General features: G+C 39.3%; 1 protein-coding gene across 1 annotated transcript; it reads right to left on the reverse strand.

The window, feature by feature from the left end:
* Nucleotides 1-687: 687 nt before the first annotated feature.
* On the reverse strand, nucleotides 688-17,372 carry LMCD1 (LIM and cysteine rich domains 1). The gene is made up of 7 exons (XM_053469890.1): nucleotides 17,294-17,372; nucleotides 8,819-8,907; nucleotides 4,467-4,722; nucleotides 3,650-3,955; nucleotides 2,796-3,011; nucleotides 1,293-2,071; nucleotides 688-1,228 (listed from the first exon to the last, which is right to left on the reverse strand). Exons 1-6 carry the CDS (start codon nucleotides 17,318-17,320, stop codon nucleotides 1,910-1,912), a joined length of 1,056 nt encoding a protein of 351 aa, XP_053325865.1. The 5' UTR covers nucleotides 17,321-17,372; the 3' UTR covers nucleotides 688-1,228; nucleotides 1,293-1,909.
* Between the last annotated feature and the right edge of the window lie 2,091 nt (nucleotides 17,373-19,463).

Here is a 19,463-nt window from a genome sequence, read left to right on the forward strand (position 1 = left end):
AGTGTGTGTAATTATGTATTATTAAAATGTTAGTGTGTGTATATGTATGTTATTGTGTGTACATGAGGAACTTGGGGCCCTGGCATGTGTTAGTGTGTGTTGTTGGATAGTGTGTGCATGTATATAAGAGTTTAGTGTTAGCGTGTGTGTTACTGTATGGCATTTGGATAAGTATGTATATGTATATAGTATTAGTTTTAGAGTGTGTGTATTGGTGTATGAGGCTAGCATGCCTGCACATGAGTGTATAGTGTAAGTATGTTACTGTATGAGTGTATGTGTGTTAGTAATTGGTGTTAGTGTATGATGTTATTGTGAGTTTGTGTGTCAGCTATAGGGTGTTAGAGTGTTTGGGCTGAGCGTATGGTTAGGGGCCAATTTAAAATTTCCAAATTGGTTGGTTTAGAGTAAATTGTCATAATTATCATATTGGATTCAGAAAATACGTTTAACTAGGCCCTACTCTCCCCTATATGTAAGCGGCTGATTGCTGTTGATTGGTTCAGGCAGACTTTGTAGGGATGGGGTGTGGAGAAGAGAGAGAGCTGATGGACAATATTATTATTTCTTAATTTAATACATTATGGTTGTTTAACTGCATTGTGTTTCTTGAGGCGAGGTAGTCTCTTAAATGAAATTTCTAAATCCAAAATAACAACAATTGAAAAGCAACAATCACAAAATATAGGCAGTTTTAATAATGCATGTTACCATTTTTAATGTTTTTTTTATTGAAGCATCATCTTATTTAATGCTTTGTCATGAACATATTTTCATAATTATTCATCATTAGACACATAAAAGACAAAAAATAATCTGCGCCTACATGTAAATCACCAGGAATATCGGGGAAAGCTAGAAATGATATAGGGCCTCATAAAAAATGACTAAAAGTATATACTGTATATATTATTTATTAACTTTTTGAATCCCTATTGGGCAGCAGCCCAACTCTGTGGACCATTGACTTGGGAGTTGGTGAGCCAGGCTGGGGGTCCAATCTGGGCTTTCCAGGTCTTCATGCAGAAACATTTTTTTTTTTTTTTATTGAATGAAGTGTAATAAATTGAAATAAAGTCTAATTAAAAATATATTCAAAAATAATTCCACTATGGAACAAAAAAATGGTTGATTTCATGGGCTATTTTCGGGAAAACTACACGTGTCATTTTTGTGTCTTATTTACATATAGTTGTCAATAAAACACTGATTAAATAGATTTTTCATGCTGTTTTCCTTTTAGGAAATGCAGATGGTAATATGCAATTAAATGTATGCCGATTTAAAGGGACAGCCCAATAACATCCATTGCAGCTGATTGTATCAATCACCCCACGGTAATCGCAGATTAATTTACATATACGTCAGACACAGGTCGATTTACGCATTACACCAAAAAAACATACAAAAATAAATTATTTATATAGACTTATTTGTTAGTATTCCAGTAATTTGATGAACAATTCCTCTGGGCTATTAGCTCTAACACCTTTTATAGTGTAGCAGGTAGGCTTTCACGCCTGCCACTTCATTATGTATTATACATAGGACAGGATCCCTAGGCGCATGCATTGCTTTGTTAGGTCTCTTAAGAAGATCATGCTGGCAAGATGGCAGGAGCATGTTGTCTATTTTTAAGTTCATTGGTTACCGGTATGTTATAGAATAGCCATCCCTGTGCCAGTTTCTAAACAACAAACAATTCTATCTGCCAACTTGGTTCTATATGTCATTGAAGCTTCACCGGAGATCTGATAAAGAACCACTGTTGACCGGCCAAGTTACATGATGACCGTGGCTACCTCTCCATGGCACCACATTAGGCTTACTTTGCATGGTTTTTAATGTGAAGCTCTTGATGCAGGATTTATTAGTTTGGTACCCAGAGAATCGCCTGGTAACATTGGCACTAGCGGCTTGACTTGGCCTTGCTGCAGTCGACACACAGGAGTCGCGCGTCATCCAGTACGTAGGATTTTCCATTCAACATCTGCTCACAGGCCACGCAGGAAAAGTGGTCATTGTGCCAGTAGCTGCCTTCAAGCTGTTTGTAGTCTTGCGAGAATATTATCTGAGGAATCAGAGCAAACAAACAGTAGTCGGAGGGGTTACATCTCTACCTGTGCTAGCAACCACATTGGTTACCCACGTTTTAACTCCCTAAAATGCACTTGACACTTTCCTGTAACCTAACGATTGTATTGACACAAGAGATAAAGTGCTTGATGCATTAAACAGGAACATACGGCATTATTGGAAAAAAAAAAGAAAATAAACATTTATATACTAAGAAGAATCCATCTTTTTCGGATAATGCTTAGGGCATATCTGGGTTTGGCTGGAGGCTCCGGGAATCACAGCTGATTATCGAGCCTCTGGGGCAGCCTTGCGGTGGAGAAAATGGTATTTTGCCCGGTGAACTCCCTGCCCCAAACTTGCCACTCAACTTTTATTTTTTCTGTATATTGGTGTGAAGGCCCATCTCACTGAAACCCTGTTTCCCCCTATGAAGATCTACACAGCAAAGCTCCGGGTGGCCAGTACTGGAAATTCATGGCTTTGAGACAAAAGGACATAAACCTCTCCGTAGTTCTTTAAGGAAACCCAAAAAAAACATTATATATAGACTCTCCATTACAGAGGGCCTGATGAAGGTCAACGCCTTTCTGACCTGTACCCCTATAACATCTCAATAAAGGGGCTCCCTTCTGTAGGTTGAATGTGAGATGGTGAGTATATGACAAGGGTATTCTTGTTGGTGGTGGGATGGAGGGCGTATTCTAAGCCACACTTACCTCATCGCACCCTGTACACCGTGGCCGCTCGCTCTCACAGTAATGTCTCCCACACCACAGTCGATTGTTTTTCCAGAAGTAGATGAGGTTTGCCAGGGGCTGTCTGCACTGACAGCATTCAAAGCAAGCCGGGTGCCACTGCGTATCATAACCCGCGCGCTCGGCGTATATGGCCGGGGCATCGCCGGGCATAGGCTGCTGGCAGAATTCACAAAACTACAAAGAAAGAAATGAAGAACATTTATCATATGGACAGATATTCCGGTTCAAACTTTTATCAGTGGTAATGACTTCATCCAGCACATCTCATTAAACTTTATATTAACTGCATTAGATGTTTCCTAAACGGTTAACTAGTCTTAAAGATGTTTCATAAAATTATTTTTTAATTACAGTAGATCTGCTGCTTTCCCAAATCCTATGTTTTACAGTTCACCGTACTTAATAAACCCGTGTAATGGTGTTTACAGATTGAATATTATATATATATATATATATAAGGGCAGGGGTTCATGTTTTTCCACTAAATGAAATATGGTTTTATTTTTGCCACCAAATATTTTCCATAAAATACATTAAGTTTGATTTTCAGCACGGCCATGGAAGGTTGACAACCTGGTCCCATTGGTGGACAACTTGGCTAAGTGTTACAATTTTGTACCCCGTCGTCTTTCCCTGCACCCTAAACTAAAGACCTGAGTGAGCAGATGGGTACCTTTACCTGCTCGATAATGAGCGGTGCCCCTAAATTGGGGAGACGGTGGCACCCTTTGTTTTGGAGATTCAGGTTTGGCCAGGGCATGGTCGTGCCCTCACAATTAAGTTTTATATTAATGATTACTTATCAGACTCACATATTCAGTCTTCTCTGCAGCCTCTGTGCCATTTGTTGCCTTGGTTTTGTTTCCTTCTTTCTCCGCCTGCTGCTGCTTAGCACTACAAGGAAGGGCCACTTCTGCCACCCCCAGGGCATTCTCCTTGTACTTCCTTACAAATTCTTCCATGGCTGACCGTTCTTGCTGCGACAGCCCCTGGCACTTCTCTGGATCGTGGTCATAGGACGGCAGCTGCCTCATTAGCTGCATACGACGATACTGGGACCCTTCTGTGCCAGCAACAGGCTGCATCTTCTTGGGGATCAGCTCCATGTACCTCATGGCCTAAAAACATATATATTGTTAAAGGGACAGGAAAATCTCATAAAAGATTTTTATACATTTATTATATCATCGTATATTATCTATATTATCTATATTATTATAGCTCAATGTTTCTCTTATTTTTTTTTAATGAATAAAACCTTTTCAGCAATATGTACTAAAAAATGTAATTCTTATAAAATATTACAATTGCTATTAACAAATAACACAGAGGCTTTAAGAGGCTTTTTTTCAATTTTAATGGCAACAACCAATTGGTGCTTGCTTGTGTGTTACATGACACAAAAAAATGAATCTGCCAAAAAAAAAAAACTTTATATTAAGTGAAATTTTGCATAAGGATCTTAGCATAGTGCACGTTAAGTGTTAAATTCAGCAGAGTAAGTGAAAATTGTTTCTATTGATCTGGGATGGGAAAAGTTCTTTCACTGTGGATGAGTATCTACCATTTCTTTTTTTTTGTTTGCCTTTTTTTTTGTTTTATCTGCCATTTCTAAAGTAAAACATATACCAGTTTTTGGTTGAGTCCAGGAGGTGCCCACTCATAGGTCACAGTTAAGAAAGTTGGGTCTTTACGGGAGGTGATTGGGTTAGTGATGATCATACGGTTCCTCTTGTACACGCGTGCTCCTTCACTGCCTTTCACCCGTGCCGTAAGCCCCGAGTAACGAGAGTCTGAGAGCAGCTGCCCAATCTGGAAATCCTCCTCGGCATCAGACAGCAGTAGATGTTCTTCACTAGGACAGGAACAGCACCCACAGGACTTTCTGCAATGAAATAATTTATCAACCTCATACCATTATCCCATCAGATTAACCAAACATTATACCCAGCCATCACTTAGTGTCACACGATCATGGGTAACCCTATCATCAACACATGGATTTATAAAAGGGTGGCTAGAAGAAGTGATATCCTTGAGCTGTAACCCTTGCCAAGCTTTCCCCAAGAAGAGACTGGGTTATAGAGCTGCTGTTACATTACATTAATAGTCGGGTTCCTGGGGGAGTGAGACGAATGCTGCTGACATTTTATTCCACAAACACGCGTCCCATTCATGGCCGTGGACCCAGATTTTTGGTGTATGACAGAGAAGCATTGTTCTGGGATCCAGATTCCAGTGACCTCCTACCTAGCAGTGTGATAAACAGATACACACAATGACCTTTTATTTATCTCCAAACTTTATCAAAAGGAATTAGATACTTTATCCCTTTCCATCTCTGCCAATGAGTATGACGAACAATGGTCTTCTCCATTGTTTAAAAGCTATGCACGGCTAGATTCAGGCTTATACCCAGAGCTTTTAGAGTTATTCTAAATAATCCGGCCCGAGTCACTTACTCTGCCGTCAGCAGTTGACAGACACAAAGGAACAAATGGGTCCCACATTCGTTAAACAACGGACGCTTGCAATTACAAAACCATCGAGTCATCCAATATAACTGAAATTTTAAACAGATGGCAACAATTGCAATAATCTGAGGTCTACTGCTTTTTAATTTTCAAAATGTATTTCCAATCACAGCAAAAACTCTTTGGATTTCTGCTAATGCCTGCTTAAATTGCTTGGTTTTCAGGATGAAGAATGTGAAGCTGATGTATCCTGTTAGTTTCAGTCCAACATTTCTGTATGGTTGGATTCCCTAGAACATCGTTAGTTGGACTGAGCTTTAATATAAAACATGATCTATTATCATAAAGCTTCCCAGAAGGTGTGAGGGTAATGTAAGAAATCTTGAAGGCTCTATGGAGTCCAAGGATTCCAGATGGACATTCTTTATCTAGAACCTGCATAGAATGTGTGAGCTGTCGCAGCAAGCCTTATACCTCATTATTTAGTGCTGAAATATCACCATATGATGTCAGAGTGAGGTTGATGAACCTCTTCCTAATCGATTCTTAATTAACAGAAAAGACACACGAGATTTTAGCAAGGTGGGAGGAATAAACATTACAACCTGAGCGGTTCCATAATAAGTGATTCCACACTCCGTTTGGCTTTCATTGTAAAATCAATTAATAAAAAAAAAGATCAAACTTTGATAAAATACCCATTTTTATTTAGTTTCCATAATATTTATGAGCCGAAATGAATGTATCTCACTACAGGAACAATAAGAGAACATTGCCTAGTTGGCATTCGGCCTTAGCTGATTGGCTGAAACATGCACTGACATCATCAGCAGGTGTCTGCAGCCAATCAGATGTCAGTCGCATAGCTTTAAAAAACTAGGTACATAGACCCCAAAATTCCAACAGGAAATGAAAAATATATTTTAATGGTTTAATGGCTCTTTAGCCCTTCGTTACGTCCCGATCATTGTGATTGGGATGCTGTGGGGAAGTAGTGCTGTTTGGATACTCACTACTACTACAGGGAGTAGGCAGCCCCTCAGAAACCAATAACATTTCTTCTGATTCAAATTCAATTGATGGTTTTAAAAATGAGCAAGATGTTTTTTTTTAGCAAAGACAAATATATAGGGGTATAAAGGTTAATAATGAATAAGGATGATTACATGGGTGAAAAGTTATCAATTGCAATAATCAGCAAAGGTTCAAGTCAATGAATGTTGAGTGTTATATGTTGCTGTTTATGAAAAAAATGTACTCTCCTGACTTCTGTGCATTGACATCATATCCCAGCGCCCCTCATTTAAAGAACCAACTTGGTAGAGCCTTCTATAGTGTTAATGGCCGGTTGGGGAGATCAGTGATCTCCCTTTTGATTGGCCCATTGAGTGCTCGTTCCGCAGGGAGGCTAAGGCTCCCTGTTATGCAGCCAAGAGGCTGCCTATCTCCTTGCTAGAAAACGTCACTGGTCATCAGTCACAAGCATTACGGCCATATCGTAGGACCGATGCTAGGGTACCTTCAGGGGAGAAGGGGCTTCATTTTATTCATAAAGCCGAGCCCAGACTGCGTTTCTCAATGTATGTCACAAAGAGTGCCAATAATTGGTTTTAATCTAAGACATGCTTACACTCAATTACCAATTTCTTCAATTAATGCAACGTGAACACTTCCCATTCCCACTATTGCTTGTTTAGCTCTTTTTTTTGTATGAGTCTCATTGGGTTGGTGCTCGATGGAGCGTTTCTTAAGCCTTCCAGACAGCTGGCCCTGTACTTAAACATACAGATTAAACCAACAAGACTAGATAACAAGTCAATATGCTTTATGATTCCTAGAATTACTTACATACTGGCCACGCTTCATAAATTGCTTCATTATTGAACTGTGTGATTGATGCATAATATTCATTTATTGTACAGATTCAAGTTAGAATTGAATTTTCCTGTAGCATCGCTATAGCATAACATCATTAATAATTCACAAAGAGTCTGGTTGTGTAGCAAACAACCACTTGATTCAATCCTTTTGATTCTTCCGTAACAATGCTTGTTTTTATTAAGTCTTTTTCGTAACTATTAGTATTTTTTTTTCTACTTTTGATGACTTTTTCCGACCTGTTTTCTCGCAATTATCTTGAGTGTAATTGTCTTGCCCATCTTCGTTTCCATCAAGACAAATATATTTAAAGCTCATCTATCTCTATAAATTGTTTTTTCAATTTTGTAAATTAAATTGCGGGTTTCACCGTAGCAATGGAGATAGGAGGAAAAGTTGAAATTCTCTATTTTTTTTTTTTTTTACTGTGCGGTATTGTGCTTTAAAATAAACTTGTAATTTACTATAATTGTAACCTAACCGTCTCTGCAAAATACATTAACCCCTTAAGGACAATGGGCGGTCCCTAAACCCATTGAAAACAATGCATTTTGAGCCTGTACATGTACGGGCTTTGTCATTAAGGGGTTAACTGTTACAACATTAAAAAAAAAACGGTTATGTCATGTTAACAATTTAAAATCAGTTCAAAACCTTTTAAAGGTGCTATTCTCCTTACACAAAGCACTAATTGCGCTCTCGCTCATGTTAAGCAAATAAATCTTAGTTGATCCGTCATCTCATTCTTTCCTCTGAAGGTTTAATCACATAAAAACAAGGCAGAACCTTTTAAGAAGAAGCGTTTTCAGTTTCTATGACAACAGCCTACAATTGCTTGCTTTTAAACGGCACGACAAGCATTCCTGGAAAATTATGAATGAGGAAATCATTTGCACGGTTAAATAATCATTCCAGGGAAAGGGGCTGGGTATCAAACCAGGAATGGTGCTTCCGATGCAGAATTTAAAGATAAAAGTGTTAAATTCAGTAGTTGGAACAGCACCTTTAAAACCAAAGACTAAGTGGATTCTCAGAGTGGCCGTGATAAAGAATGCTTATTATTATGTATGTGACCTACCTGTGACAGTTCTCCCTAATCCTTCTATATTATGTGCCTTATTAAGCTATGGGGACAAAAGACTGGAGCGACGGGAGAACACAGCCTCCAGTAGGGTACTTCCCAAAACCGGCTACTTAAATCTCTCCCTCTTCTGCGTAAGTAGCTTTGAGCTTTGAACATTGGGGTATGGTTAGTCCCAGAGAAAGAAGTGATCCGGAGACCCAGGCAAGCAGCTCTTCGCCCGGAGACTCCAGGTCAAACCAGGAGAGTTCCCAGTCATGCCAGTGGGAATACAGGTGCTAAGTGGCTTAACTGGCCGGCTTATTAGAAAGAAGCAAATTAAGCCGTAAAGAAGCAAAAAAAGTTTCTATTATTTTCATGATGTTGCATTTTTAAAAGCCTGAAATTTTAGATCTCAAGGACTTGAACCATAAGTTAAAATGTAGGAGGCTTGGAAGTCCATCTTGAGTCCACCTTTTAGTAATGAATGTAAAGTTCTTTCTTTTTTGGACGCAAACTAGCAAACGTTGTAATTTATGTGACTTAAACATCTGCAATTTGTGTGTTACCTCCAAGAATGTGGCCTGTATCCAGAACATTTCCCTTTGCACCGCATACACGGAGCTCCTCTTCCAGTAGACTGCTGTCCCAAAGACATCTGGAACATAAGAAAACAAGATTTCTGAGGCCAGTGCATTAGACAAATAAATGAGAAAGGAATGGGAAAAAACCTTTTAATCTTTATAAACCCAGTAAACAGCCCAAATCTGGATAAACACATACTTTTTTCATTACATTTTAGAGACATTTTTAGAGATCAGGAGGATTGGGTGGCAGTGTTTGGAAGAAGGTTCATGATTCCAATAAAACACCAGTCTGGAACCTTGTTTTTAGGAGTGTTCTGGTTCTCAAATGCAATTAGTACATGTTGGTTCTACCTTGTGGTCCACATGATCTTGACCATACCCTTGTGTTCCTTATCCTCATACAAATCTAAATGACGAGGCTTTTGTGTTTAGGGACCTGGACATTTTAGAGGGAATTAAAACTCACCCAACGGAGGCTGATCCTGAGCTACACCCGGCCACAAAAAATAAATTAAAGCGAAGAAGTGCGAGCTGGTTCTGGATCACACATCTCCACTTTTGACAAGCCAGACAGGATACTTGAACCAACATCACTTAAACATAATTAATATCACACAGGCATAAAATTATCCAGAGCAATCAAGAGAAATTTAGAATTAAAAATGATAATTTTTTTTTTACTTTTTTACCCCAATATGCAGATGCGGTTTTAAACTTTACTGACTGGTCCAATTTTAGTACTAAAATTAGAAATGTTTTTAAGTCTTGCCAAGGTAAAATTGTATAAAAAATCCAAGCGTCCAAGTGATTTATGGGCAGCATTTGTAATACTGCGCTATGTATAGAAATGATTGACAAGACAAATCACATATCAATTGCAGTTTTATTAAAATCAATGCAAGTCAATTACTGTTAAAGGCACTATACATTAAATACGAGTGCCTAGATTTTAATAAATGCGGGATTTATACATGCACATTGCATGGGAGGGTGTATAAAAGTTATTCTTGGGTTATTCTTTAAAAAGTATTTTATTCCCAGAACAACCAAAGGAACGTATCTGATATTTAGATCATTTAGTCGCTATGGTGACTAGACCACTTTCCTAACTTTGTACCGGACTCATGTTTTATACATAAACACCCGTTTTTGGGAAATCTCAATGAGATTTAAATGTGATTACTTATTAGAATGGAAACATTTCTTAGTGGTGGATTATATTCAAGATTTCCAAATTTTTCCAAATTTTCCAAGATTTTCATGTCAGGCCGAATGCGTTTTGGAAGCGTCATAGGTAGAAAATCATAGCAAAATGGGGTATAAATTGCTAAAATCTCCATGCTAATGAGTCGGAGGTCCTAATCCAAGTTGCACATGGTAGCTGCGAAAACTTTTCATGTTGCTTTCATTTAAGTTTTCAGTTACATTTCAGTTACATTTAAAATCATAATAAAAAATAAATAAATAATAATAATAATAAACAAATGTGTTTTACCATAACAAAGAAAAATACCCAATGAATATCCAATGCAGCAGCTGGACCATTGTGACTGCTGGTCTATTTTATCGTAGGGTGACGTGGACATGTCAGGCATGTGCTAATCCACTTCACCTGTCTCCGCGTTGAGGTGCTACTGTCAGAGTGGGTTGTGTGTTGTGGAAGACATTTGGGCACTGTGGGCACTCTTTCCACAAAGGCTGCTGAAAGCTCAGATTGCCCGTTTCAGCCTCCCCCTGGGGCTCCGGCTATTAACTGAGATCTGTTCTGTCACACGCGTTCCTCGGACCTGTCACCTCTGCCACAGCAGACAGAAATAGTCCTGGCAGCTTCTCGGAGACCTTACAAGCCCTTCGCCCAGCCGGAGGGAAACGCACGGAGCGCTCTCCCTTTCACATAAAAATTCCTGGCTTGAGAAAAAAAATGTGCATTCCATTCTTATCAGAAAACTCCGATTTTCTCTGGGCTTTGGGAAATGATAGAGGTGGGGGCAGCAGTAAGCGGCTCATTCAGCAGCCCGGTGAAGATATTTTTAAACTTGAAAAAAGACTCAATGCATGTTTTTTAGGGAAAGGGATAGCATCGCCTACAATGAAAAAAACAGCAATGCAAAAATATATATTAATGCCTACGGGACCCGTCTGACTATAGGGACAAGGGTTAAATATGGCTGCCTGGGACCTGCTCATGCCAAAAACAAGGTCATATATATATATATATATATATATATACATATATATATATATATTTTTTTTTTATTATTATTTTTTTTTAAATAATGTTTTTTTAATTAAAACCATAAACATAAAATCTAAATATGTGTTCACTTTTCTCAAAATCTGTAAATTGTATTTCAAGGTATTATTGTATGTATGATACATGCAAACATACCAAACCAGGGCTTTTAATATCTATAAGCTATTTTCAAGAGTATGACATCTGCTACAAATGAATACTAGAAAAATAACAATAGAATTGCTTTATGATCACGTCTGAAAGCATAGCCATGGTTGTTAGCTAAGAAATGAAAGGGCATTACAGAATGCAATAGCTTACTAAGAGGTGGTGGATAAGTGAAAAAGCCTCCCATCAGAGGTGGTAGAGGCTAATACAGTGAAGGACTTTAAACATGCATGGGATAGGCATATGGCTCCTGAATCTAAGACGAGACCAACGACTGATTAAGGTCTGAGTCTTTACATCAGGAGAAATGGGCCGACTAGATGGGCTGAATGTGTCTTATATGCCGTCAAATTTTATGCTTCTATCTTGCATTCAGTTACCAAGATAGGCAATCTCTTTGTCTAGACCAGGGGTGTCCAACCTGTGGCCCTCCAGCTGCTGCAGGACTACATCTCCCATACTCATTAGCCAGGCCCTTAGCATTATGGGAGATGTAGTCCTGCAGCAGCTGGAGGGCCGCAGGTTGGACACCCCTGGTGTAGACTCAATGCCATTCTCCAGCCCCCAGGTCGTCAAAGTTTCCATGACTGTCAATGGACACAAAGTTTTTTTAGAAGTGGTTATCTATCCGCTCCTTTGCTTTGCAGGCTTTTCCCTTCTGCTTCTATTAAAATTCCCACACTTAAATAACAATGATTTTGTTATAGTGCTTAATACAATAACCATGAAATGGTTTAGAGATTGAAATTAAATACCGAGCAGCTACCATGCTTTGCAATCACAGCCTCGATGGTATAATGGGATTATCTCTGGCTTTTTAATTCCCATTTCTCCATGTTATAATTAATTGCTAAATCTCTAATTTCATGCTGTTTGTCCTAGGAGGACTTGCTCATGTAAACACTTTTGTTAGGACGTTATGTGTTAAGGGATTTTTAAGATTTTACAGCAGCTTAAGAGATACAGTCGGGGTACGTCGATCACATTGTACTAGTTTTTTGGGTAGCTTAATTATTTTGTCATTTGGTTATCTAGTTATTATTATTCTTGAAGCAGAAGAGCAGGAAATCTTATGTAAACCTTTACACGGGTGTCTTTTGTTCCAAATTTACCCATGTAAACAGCCTACGGTCATACCTGGGAACTCTCCGGTTTCGCTCGGAGACTCCGGGAGAAGCTCCGGTTCAACACCCCAAGCCTCCGGCTCCTGACACGCCCCACTCTCCGCCCACTTCCCACTTAAATGGAGGTGTGATCCCACTGACATCACCTGGAATGCCCGCAACCACAGTGGGAACGCCCACCGACATCAGCGGGACCACCTATAGTCCTGGCTGCATCCCACAAGAGGGGGTTCTGGGTAGCCAGAGCCTAAAAGTTCCCAGGTATGCCTACCCATTGTTCACGTTCCCACACTTGGGACCTCACAGTGTGCTACTAGGCCGTGCTGATGTCCGACAACCTATTGCTGAAAATAAAACAGGATTTTGCCGCTTTTTCAACAATTCCTGGTAACATCAGAGGATTTGTTAGTAAATAAATAATATAAAAAAAATATCTATATATATAATGAATATATATATATATATATATATATATATATATATATATAAATAAATAAAAAAGCTCAGTCTGTGTTAATTTATTTTTACAACCTCTTTTCTTTTATTCTTTTAGTCTATTCTGAGCATTTTTCCTGATAAAAGACTCAAGTGTTAATCAGTCTCATCTTAAATGTCCTTACTGTATTAGCTTTTATCATTTCTGCTGGGAGTCTATTCTACTTATCTACCGCCCCACTAATATTACACTGTTTTAATATACACTGTTTTAATAGTTTGGTTACATATGGAAACACGAGCATATGGACACCAGATTTCTACTATCTGTTTGTTTGTAGGAGTAGGTAGTAGTAGCTTAAGAAATGCGTGGCATTAGTAGCAGCCACATGGAATCAAGGTTGAAGGAGATAAGGTATCATAAAGATGTCATCATTCTTGTCCCTATGAAATATTTTTGCTTTTCTCAGGTCCTCGTAGAGAAGAGATGGAAATGGTGATGATGTTGTGCTGAGTGAGGGCTTTATGAATGTCAACACATTTCGGAAACAGGCAGCAGCTCAAGGCTTAAGACCGAGATACATCTGAAGCGGATCAAGACCCTTTAAAAATAAACAATAACTAAAGAGATCAAAGTTAAGCCTGCGCCATCAGCACAGACAGCTGCCTCCTGGAACTCCGGTCAATCATCTTTGCTGGAGATCAGACTATGACCTCCTGCAGCGCTGACTTGTGCTACCTTCTGACAGCAGTGTTGACTTGTGCACTGACCTTCTCCAGGCACATCGTTCATCTTGCCGTTCCTAATAGCTATTTTGTCTACTACTTTTTCTTAAATGTCCATTATGGACTTCGAAGAACTTCAACCCCATACAGTACATTGAAAATCAAGGTGGATGGCAGCATATGTGCATGTGATGGGTCTTAAGAAATCCTTTCCATCAAGATGATCGCACAGTACTGTAGAATATGATGGCATTTTATTAATCAATAAATACCAATTATAAAGCGGTATAATGATTGATCCTTCAGCCCCGCCATAGAGAACTTATGTACACGGTATGTGGTCACATAGAAGCAGTGTGAGGAACGGTCATCCTGCGATCAGGTCACCTATACGCTTATATTTCCCTAAGATGGAAGAGGAGAGGAAGGTATGTGGATCTGGAAGTTTGGCAAGATGCTCATTATTATTAATCTGCACGGCATGTTCATTTTCAAGTGTCAGGAAAAGAACTGAATACTAACACAGTCTAAGAGCCAGTACCACGCTAGGTTCTTTGGCATCATTATAACTCAATACCAGTAATGCATAACTCCTGTATGTCCCTATTTTGGCAGAACAGTCCCTCTTTTAGGCAAATCTGACCCTCTTTCCTTCACCTATTTTCTAGAAGCTCACAAAGGTCTTACAATGAAGACAAGCCATGATGGTTATACTGGTTCTTTTCTGCTTTCACATTCTGTTTCTAGGGACTTTCTCCCTCGTACACGACTTTCAAAAACTCTCTGAAAACCCACCTTTTTCGAGACACGTACAACCTTTCTTCATAACACTCATCATCCTAATCTGAAAAACCAACAACCTCTACAGATCATCTGGACCCTATCAACTCATCCTCATTCAAGGCGTCCTCTCCTACTTTTTCACTTCTCCATCAACCACCAACTAGATTGTAAGCTCACAAGAGCAGGGCCCTCTTCTCCTTTTGTACCGGTTTGTTATTGTTTGTGATTTGAAATGATTCCACTGATTGTAACAGCGCTACAGAATCTGCTGGCGCCATATGAATAAATATAATAAATGTAATGTCTTATACCTTTTACAAAGAACAGAGGGGAATCAATGCATTGGTTATATTTCAGGGACTTAAATACAATATACAAAACACAAGCAACACTGCGATTACATGTATGTGTCAGCGCCGTTTAGTTGGCATGGCCTGGGTTCTGCATAGTTCTGCACTCAGCGAGAGCTATATGTTCATGTTTAACTAGGAAGGAAATTAAGATTTAGATTCTGCATCTGGAATCAATTGCATGACAATAATATGGGAGGGAAGTCTGCCCTTTAACTGACTGCAGCCCTGATTCTCCAAGAAAAATGCTTCCCAATTATGGTGCTTTACTTTTGGTGCATTTCTGAGAATTTTGCATATTTGGGAAATTTTGTCTTATTATCTACATTCTCATCTGCAGAATATGCCTGGTATGGAATTCTCTGTTGGCTCCATGAAGCATCCAATAGTGGCTTAATAACCGCTCCACATTAAGGGAACGTTCCTCTAAACATCCATACATTTAAATCACACAGTCTTACTTATGGCTAAACAATGGATTTAAGTTCTAACTTTGTTTTAGTGAACCTTTGACTGGCTGGTGTGAGATAACTCTTTATAGAAAGGGTAGTGGATGCCCGGAATAGACTTTCAGTAACAGTAGCACAGAGAGACACATCCAAGAGAGATTGGGATGAAGCTATCTATGATGCTAACGCAAGATTAAGTAGCCTGGACCCCTGAGACCGCCACATTGACTCATCCCGGGGCAAGGTAGACCCCACCATGTATGAGCAGCAACTAGAGATGATCCATCCGGGTACCACTTATGTAGAATGCATTTCCCAGGATGCTTTAATATTTATTTTACATTTCTTTTATTGCCGCACCATCCAAATAAATACATCTTTCATTTATGTCTCATTCATCATTTCCCAGAAAATGCTTAGATGGAGCCTGTAAAAACTGATAGGTTGAACGTTGTTGTTGCCATAACAACAGAGAAGGCTTCTGACTTATATACATGTGATTGGAACGTTTGGAGAGTCACTTCTTGTGAAGTCATACTTCTTTCTTTCTCTAAAGCGACGAAATCTACAACAGCTACAAAGAATTCTTGTAAATTGTATCCTTCCGATCACCTTAAATGATTAGGAGTCACCTCCTGTACGTTAATTAACCTTTGAGTACCAGAAATACAAGGAACTTAAATCAATGATTTGCTTGCTTCTGGCCTTTAAAGGGTTAAAACGGAGAAATCCTGAAAAGAATGTATGCCGCTGGATGGGCCGGTCTCTTGCTATCCTCACGGTGTCTCGTAACTAGCATTCTAGACGTACAGACGTACAGAATGACCACCCCGGTCTGGCGTGTTTCTCAAACATCACACATGTAGCCACCCACCCGTCTACAAGACTGCTCTGTATCCCGGGGCTCCGAATACAGACCTGCAGACGGCCGAGGCGATCTAAAGCACTGGAATAGCTGTGGTTAAGTTAACAGACAGGGTGGGGTTACCTGCTCCCGGCTCTAGTCGCGTTTCACCACCCAGTTCACACGCAGGATCCTGTTTGTCCGCTTATTCAAAAGTTTTGTGCAAGTTGGAAACAAATGGATGCAAACCCAAGACTATTAAGCAAACAGCGTAACAACCATTCGGTCCCATCTAGTCTACCTGTTTTTCTTGCTGTAAAGACCTGAATCAGTCTACGGTCTTGTCTCATATTCAGGAGCCACATGCTTATCCCATACATGTTCAAGATCCCTTACTGTATTAACCTCTACCACCTCTGCTGGGAGACTATTCAATGTACCTAACACCCTCTCAATAAAAATTTTGAAACATAATGTAGTAAAGTGAACCCCTATGCAAGAATTTAACCCTTTATATAGTGCCAATTCTTTGTTTCGAATCCCTATATTGTACACTTTATCTATGGATACAAAGGCTTGACTTGGGTACAGGCGAAATGCAGAGGGTAAAGTTCTGTTTATTATTTTTTAAAACAAAGGTCTTATCGCTGAACATGAGCGTGTGTATGTGTGTGTGTATGCTGTCATTTGTCTGTCTGGTAGCCGTACCATCTAGTAAGCAATTTAAATTTAAAAAGAATCAGCATCACCATAAAGTAGTAAAGTGTGATAAGTGATCCTATAGATTATAAACTTCTTCACCTAATCTATCTGTTCGTCTTGTTCTAGTGTCAGTTCTAGTTTTGTCATATCTTTTTAATGCATGGACTATAGGAAGTGCTGCTTCAATTGTTGGAGCTATATACTTAATAATAATAAAAATAATAATAATAATAATAATACCAGTATGATAGATATTCTACGGAATTCGATGGTGCTATATAAAACAATAAATAATAATAATAATATTATCAAATTTCTATTTGCTTGTTATTTAGTTAAAGCTAACAGGATCTGTTTATTCAGCAAACTGTGTTTCCAAACTAAGAATGTAAGAATGATATGTAAAATGTATCATTTAGGTGAGACAAAGTCAGTGCGAAAAAAAAATTAGACTGTAAAACACATTTCCCTGCAGGGAAGGAGAAAAATCCACCTGAAACCCATAACTAGTTTAATTGTGGTCCGATATGACTCCTTTTTCCTGTGCTCCTATTGGTCGAAAGTTTCAGGTAGTCTGATAAAATTGCACAGTTCACAGAAAAAGTTTCTAGATACGTCAATGATCAAGATTCTCACGACTCACCTTCTGGATTCCGGCACTGAGTTCCATCTCTCAGGATACGATTGCTAACTTGTATTACTCCAGATCTTCTACAGAACAGACTGATTCATGGAGCTTTAACCGAGAGCTGCAACTCCCTGTAAGACCTTGCCAACCAATCCCTGGCCACCGACAAACTTTACAACCAATCGGACCTGCCTGTTTTTTGTGTATTTTACCAGGGAACACCCAAGCTGTGTGAGTGAGATCAACCAGCGAGGCTATAAGCAGCAGCAGCCCAGGAATGCCTGATTCACACTGTCTGCCTCCATCAGCTGGACTCATGGGCTGTGCAGCTTCCTGGACCATTGCGACTTATTCCTTTAAAGGAATTGGAATGACGACCATCTCTGGGTACCCCTCAGGAATTATTATTCCGGGCTACCTGCATAGGTGACATTTGGCCTTTAATTCAAGGCTTATGCTCACGGAACAATTTAAAAGTCAGCAAGTAGCTGTGATTTGGTTCACTGCAACGCTGCTAGATGTGAAGATTTGTAATTGTTAATCATTTCTTATGATGGCTTTACATAGCTTCGTTTTATCCGATCATTAGTCTGAACTTGTATCCATTTCCTAAGGCATATCTCCAACACATACATCATACGACACTTTCCAGAACAAACAAGAACACAAATTCTTGTCCCTTGTTATCGCTTTGGTATTTTGGGACTGGTCCAAATACCCGTTCCAATTCCAAACAGTCTTGGATCTGGTCCAAAACATACCCCATTCTCTGCGGCTTAATCCTACATCACCCATGGTTATTAATATCACTCGGAAATAAACAAGTCCTCTTGCTCTGACACATACATTTCTAAAATCAAGCATGTTACAAGCAAATTTCTGTGTTTCCATATTACATACGCGAGTCAAAATGGGTTTTACTACAAGCTTACCACGTTTATGGTAGTGTTTATAGAAAAAAATATTGAAATCTATCTGGGGGGGGTCATGACAGACTGTTTATTGTAAAGGACACGCAGATAAGGGGTATAGCTGAACAATAGCTGATCACTCTGGTAGAGGTTCATATGTGCGTCAAAGCATGCATTAGACTATAGTGGACATAGTACATCAGTGGGTACCTTAGCCTACTCATTAAGTGACCCTTCACTGACCATTCATTTCAAAGCTCACACTCAGTTTGGGGTCAATTTTAACACAAACACACATACTAACACGCAAACTTACTCTAACCCCCACTCTAACACCGTACACTGACACACTTACACTTACTCTGACACTGAACATTTAAACATATGTAAACGCATACACTCTCCCTTTTCCCAGATGCCACTAACCCATAGGCTAGTTAGGCTCACCCATAACACATACGCTGACACACACTCTGACACCATACACTTACACATACATAAACACATGCTCTTCCTTTCTTCCCTTCTTGCAGGTGCCACTAACCCTAGCCTCACCCCATGACACTCTAATGCCATACGCTGGCACACACACTCATTATAGCACCATAACCCATAACAACATACACATTCTAACACACTTGCTAACATCAAAGACTAATACGCACACACAAGCTAACACCATACACTAACAGACACACACGCTCTCACCATGAAAAAAGTGGTGAGCTCAAGACGAATGATTTCCCATACAAGTCACAATTATATTACAATGTATTTATAGAGCCCAAGTGAATTCTGTAGCGCAATTACACTAAGGGAGAGTTAAAATAAACAAGAATTTCACAATATACAAAATTGACATGAAATGTTACTGATAACCAGGCCTGGATTAAATGGTCAGAAGAAGTCAGAAGAAGGCAGTAATGTGTCCAGGTTCATGGTACAAACACTTCTTTTGTCTGAAAGCTTTAGGCATGCAGCGTGTCATCTAGATAATATGGCGTAGAAATATGTATTATTTGTTTGAAATCACAAAGTAAACAGAGAGCACCTGCCAAGAGCTGAAGCTGTGTATGGTTCCCAATCATTAGTTCACAAATTCACACTGGCGCTTGGAGGTAGTAACATGCCACATGTTGAAATAAAACACTGCATTATACATACCCCTGCCGGGGGGGGGGATTTAACGTCTCATACGCCTAACACAGCCCTGCTTGTGTTAGCGGTCTCAGTTTAGGACTGGAATCTCCAGGGTTTCAGATTTAATTTCATTA

This window comes from Spea bombifrons, chromosome 6 (assembly GCF_027358695.1).
Source record: "Spea bombifrons isolate aSpeBom1 chromosome 6, aSpeBom1.2.pri, whole genome shotgun sequence".
Taxonomy (NCBI): domain Eukaryota; kingdom Metazoa; phylum Chordata; class Amphibia; order Anura; family Pelobatidae; genus Spea; species Spea bombifrons.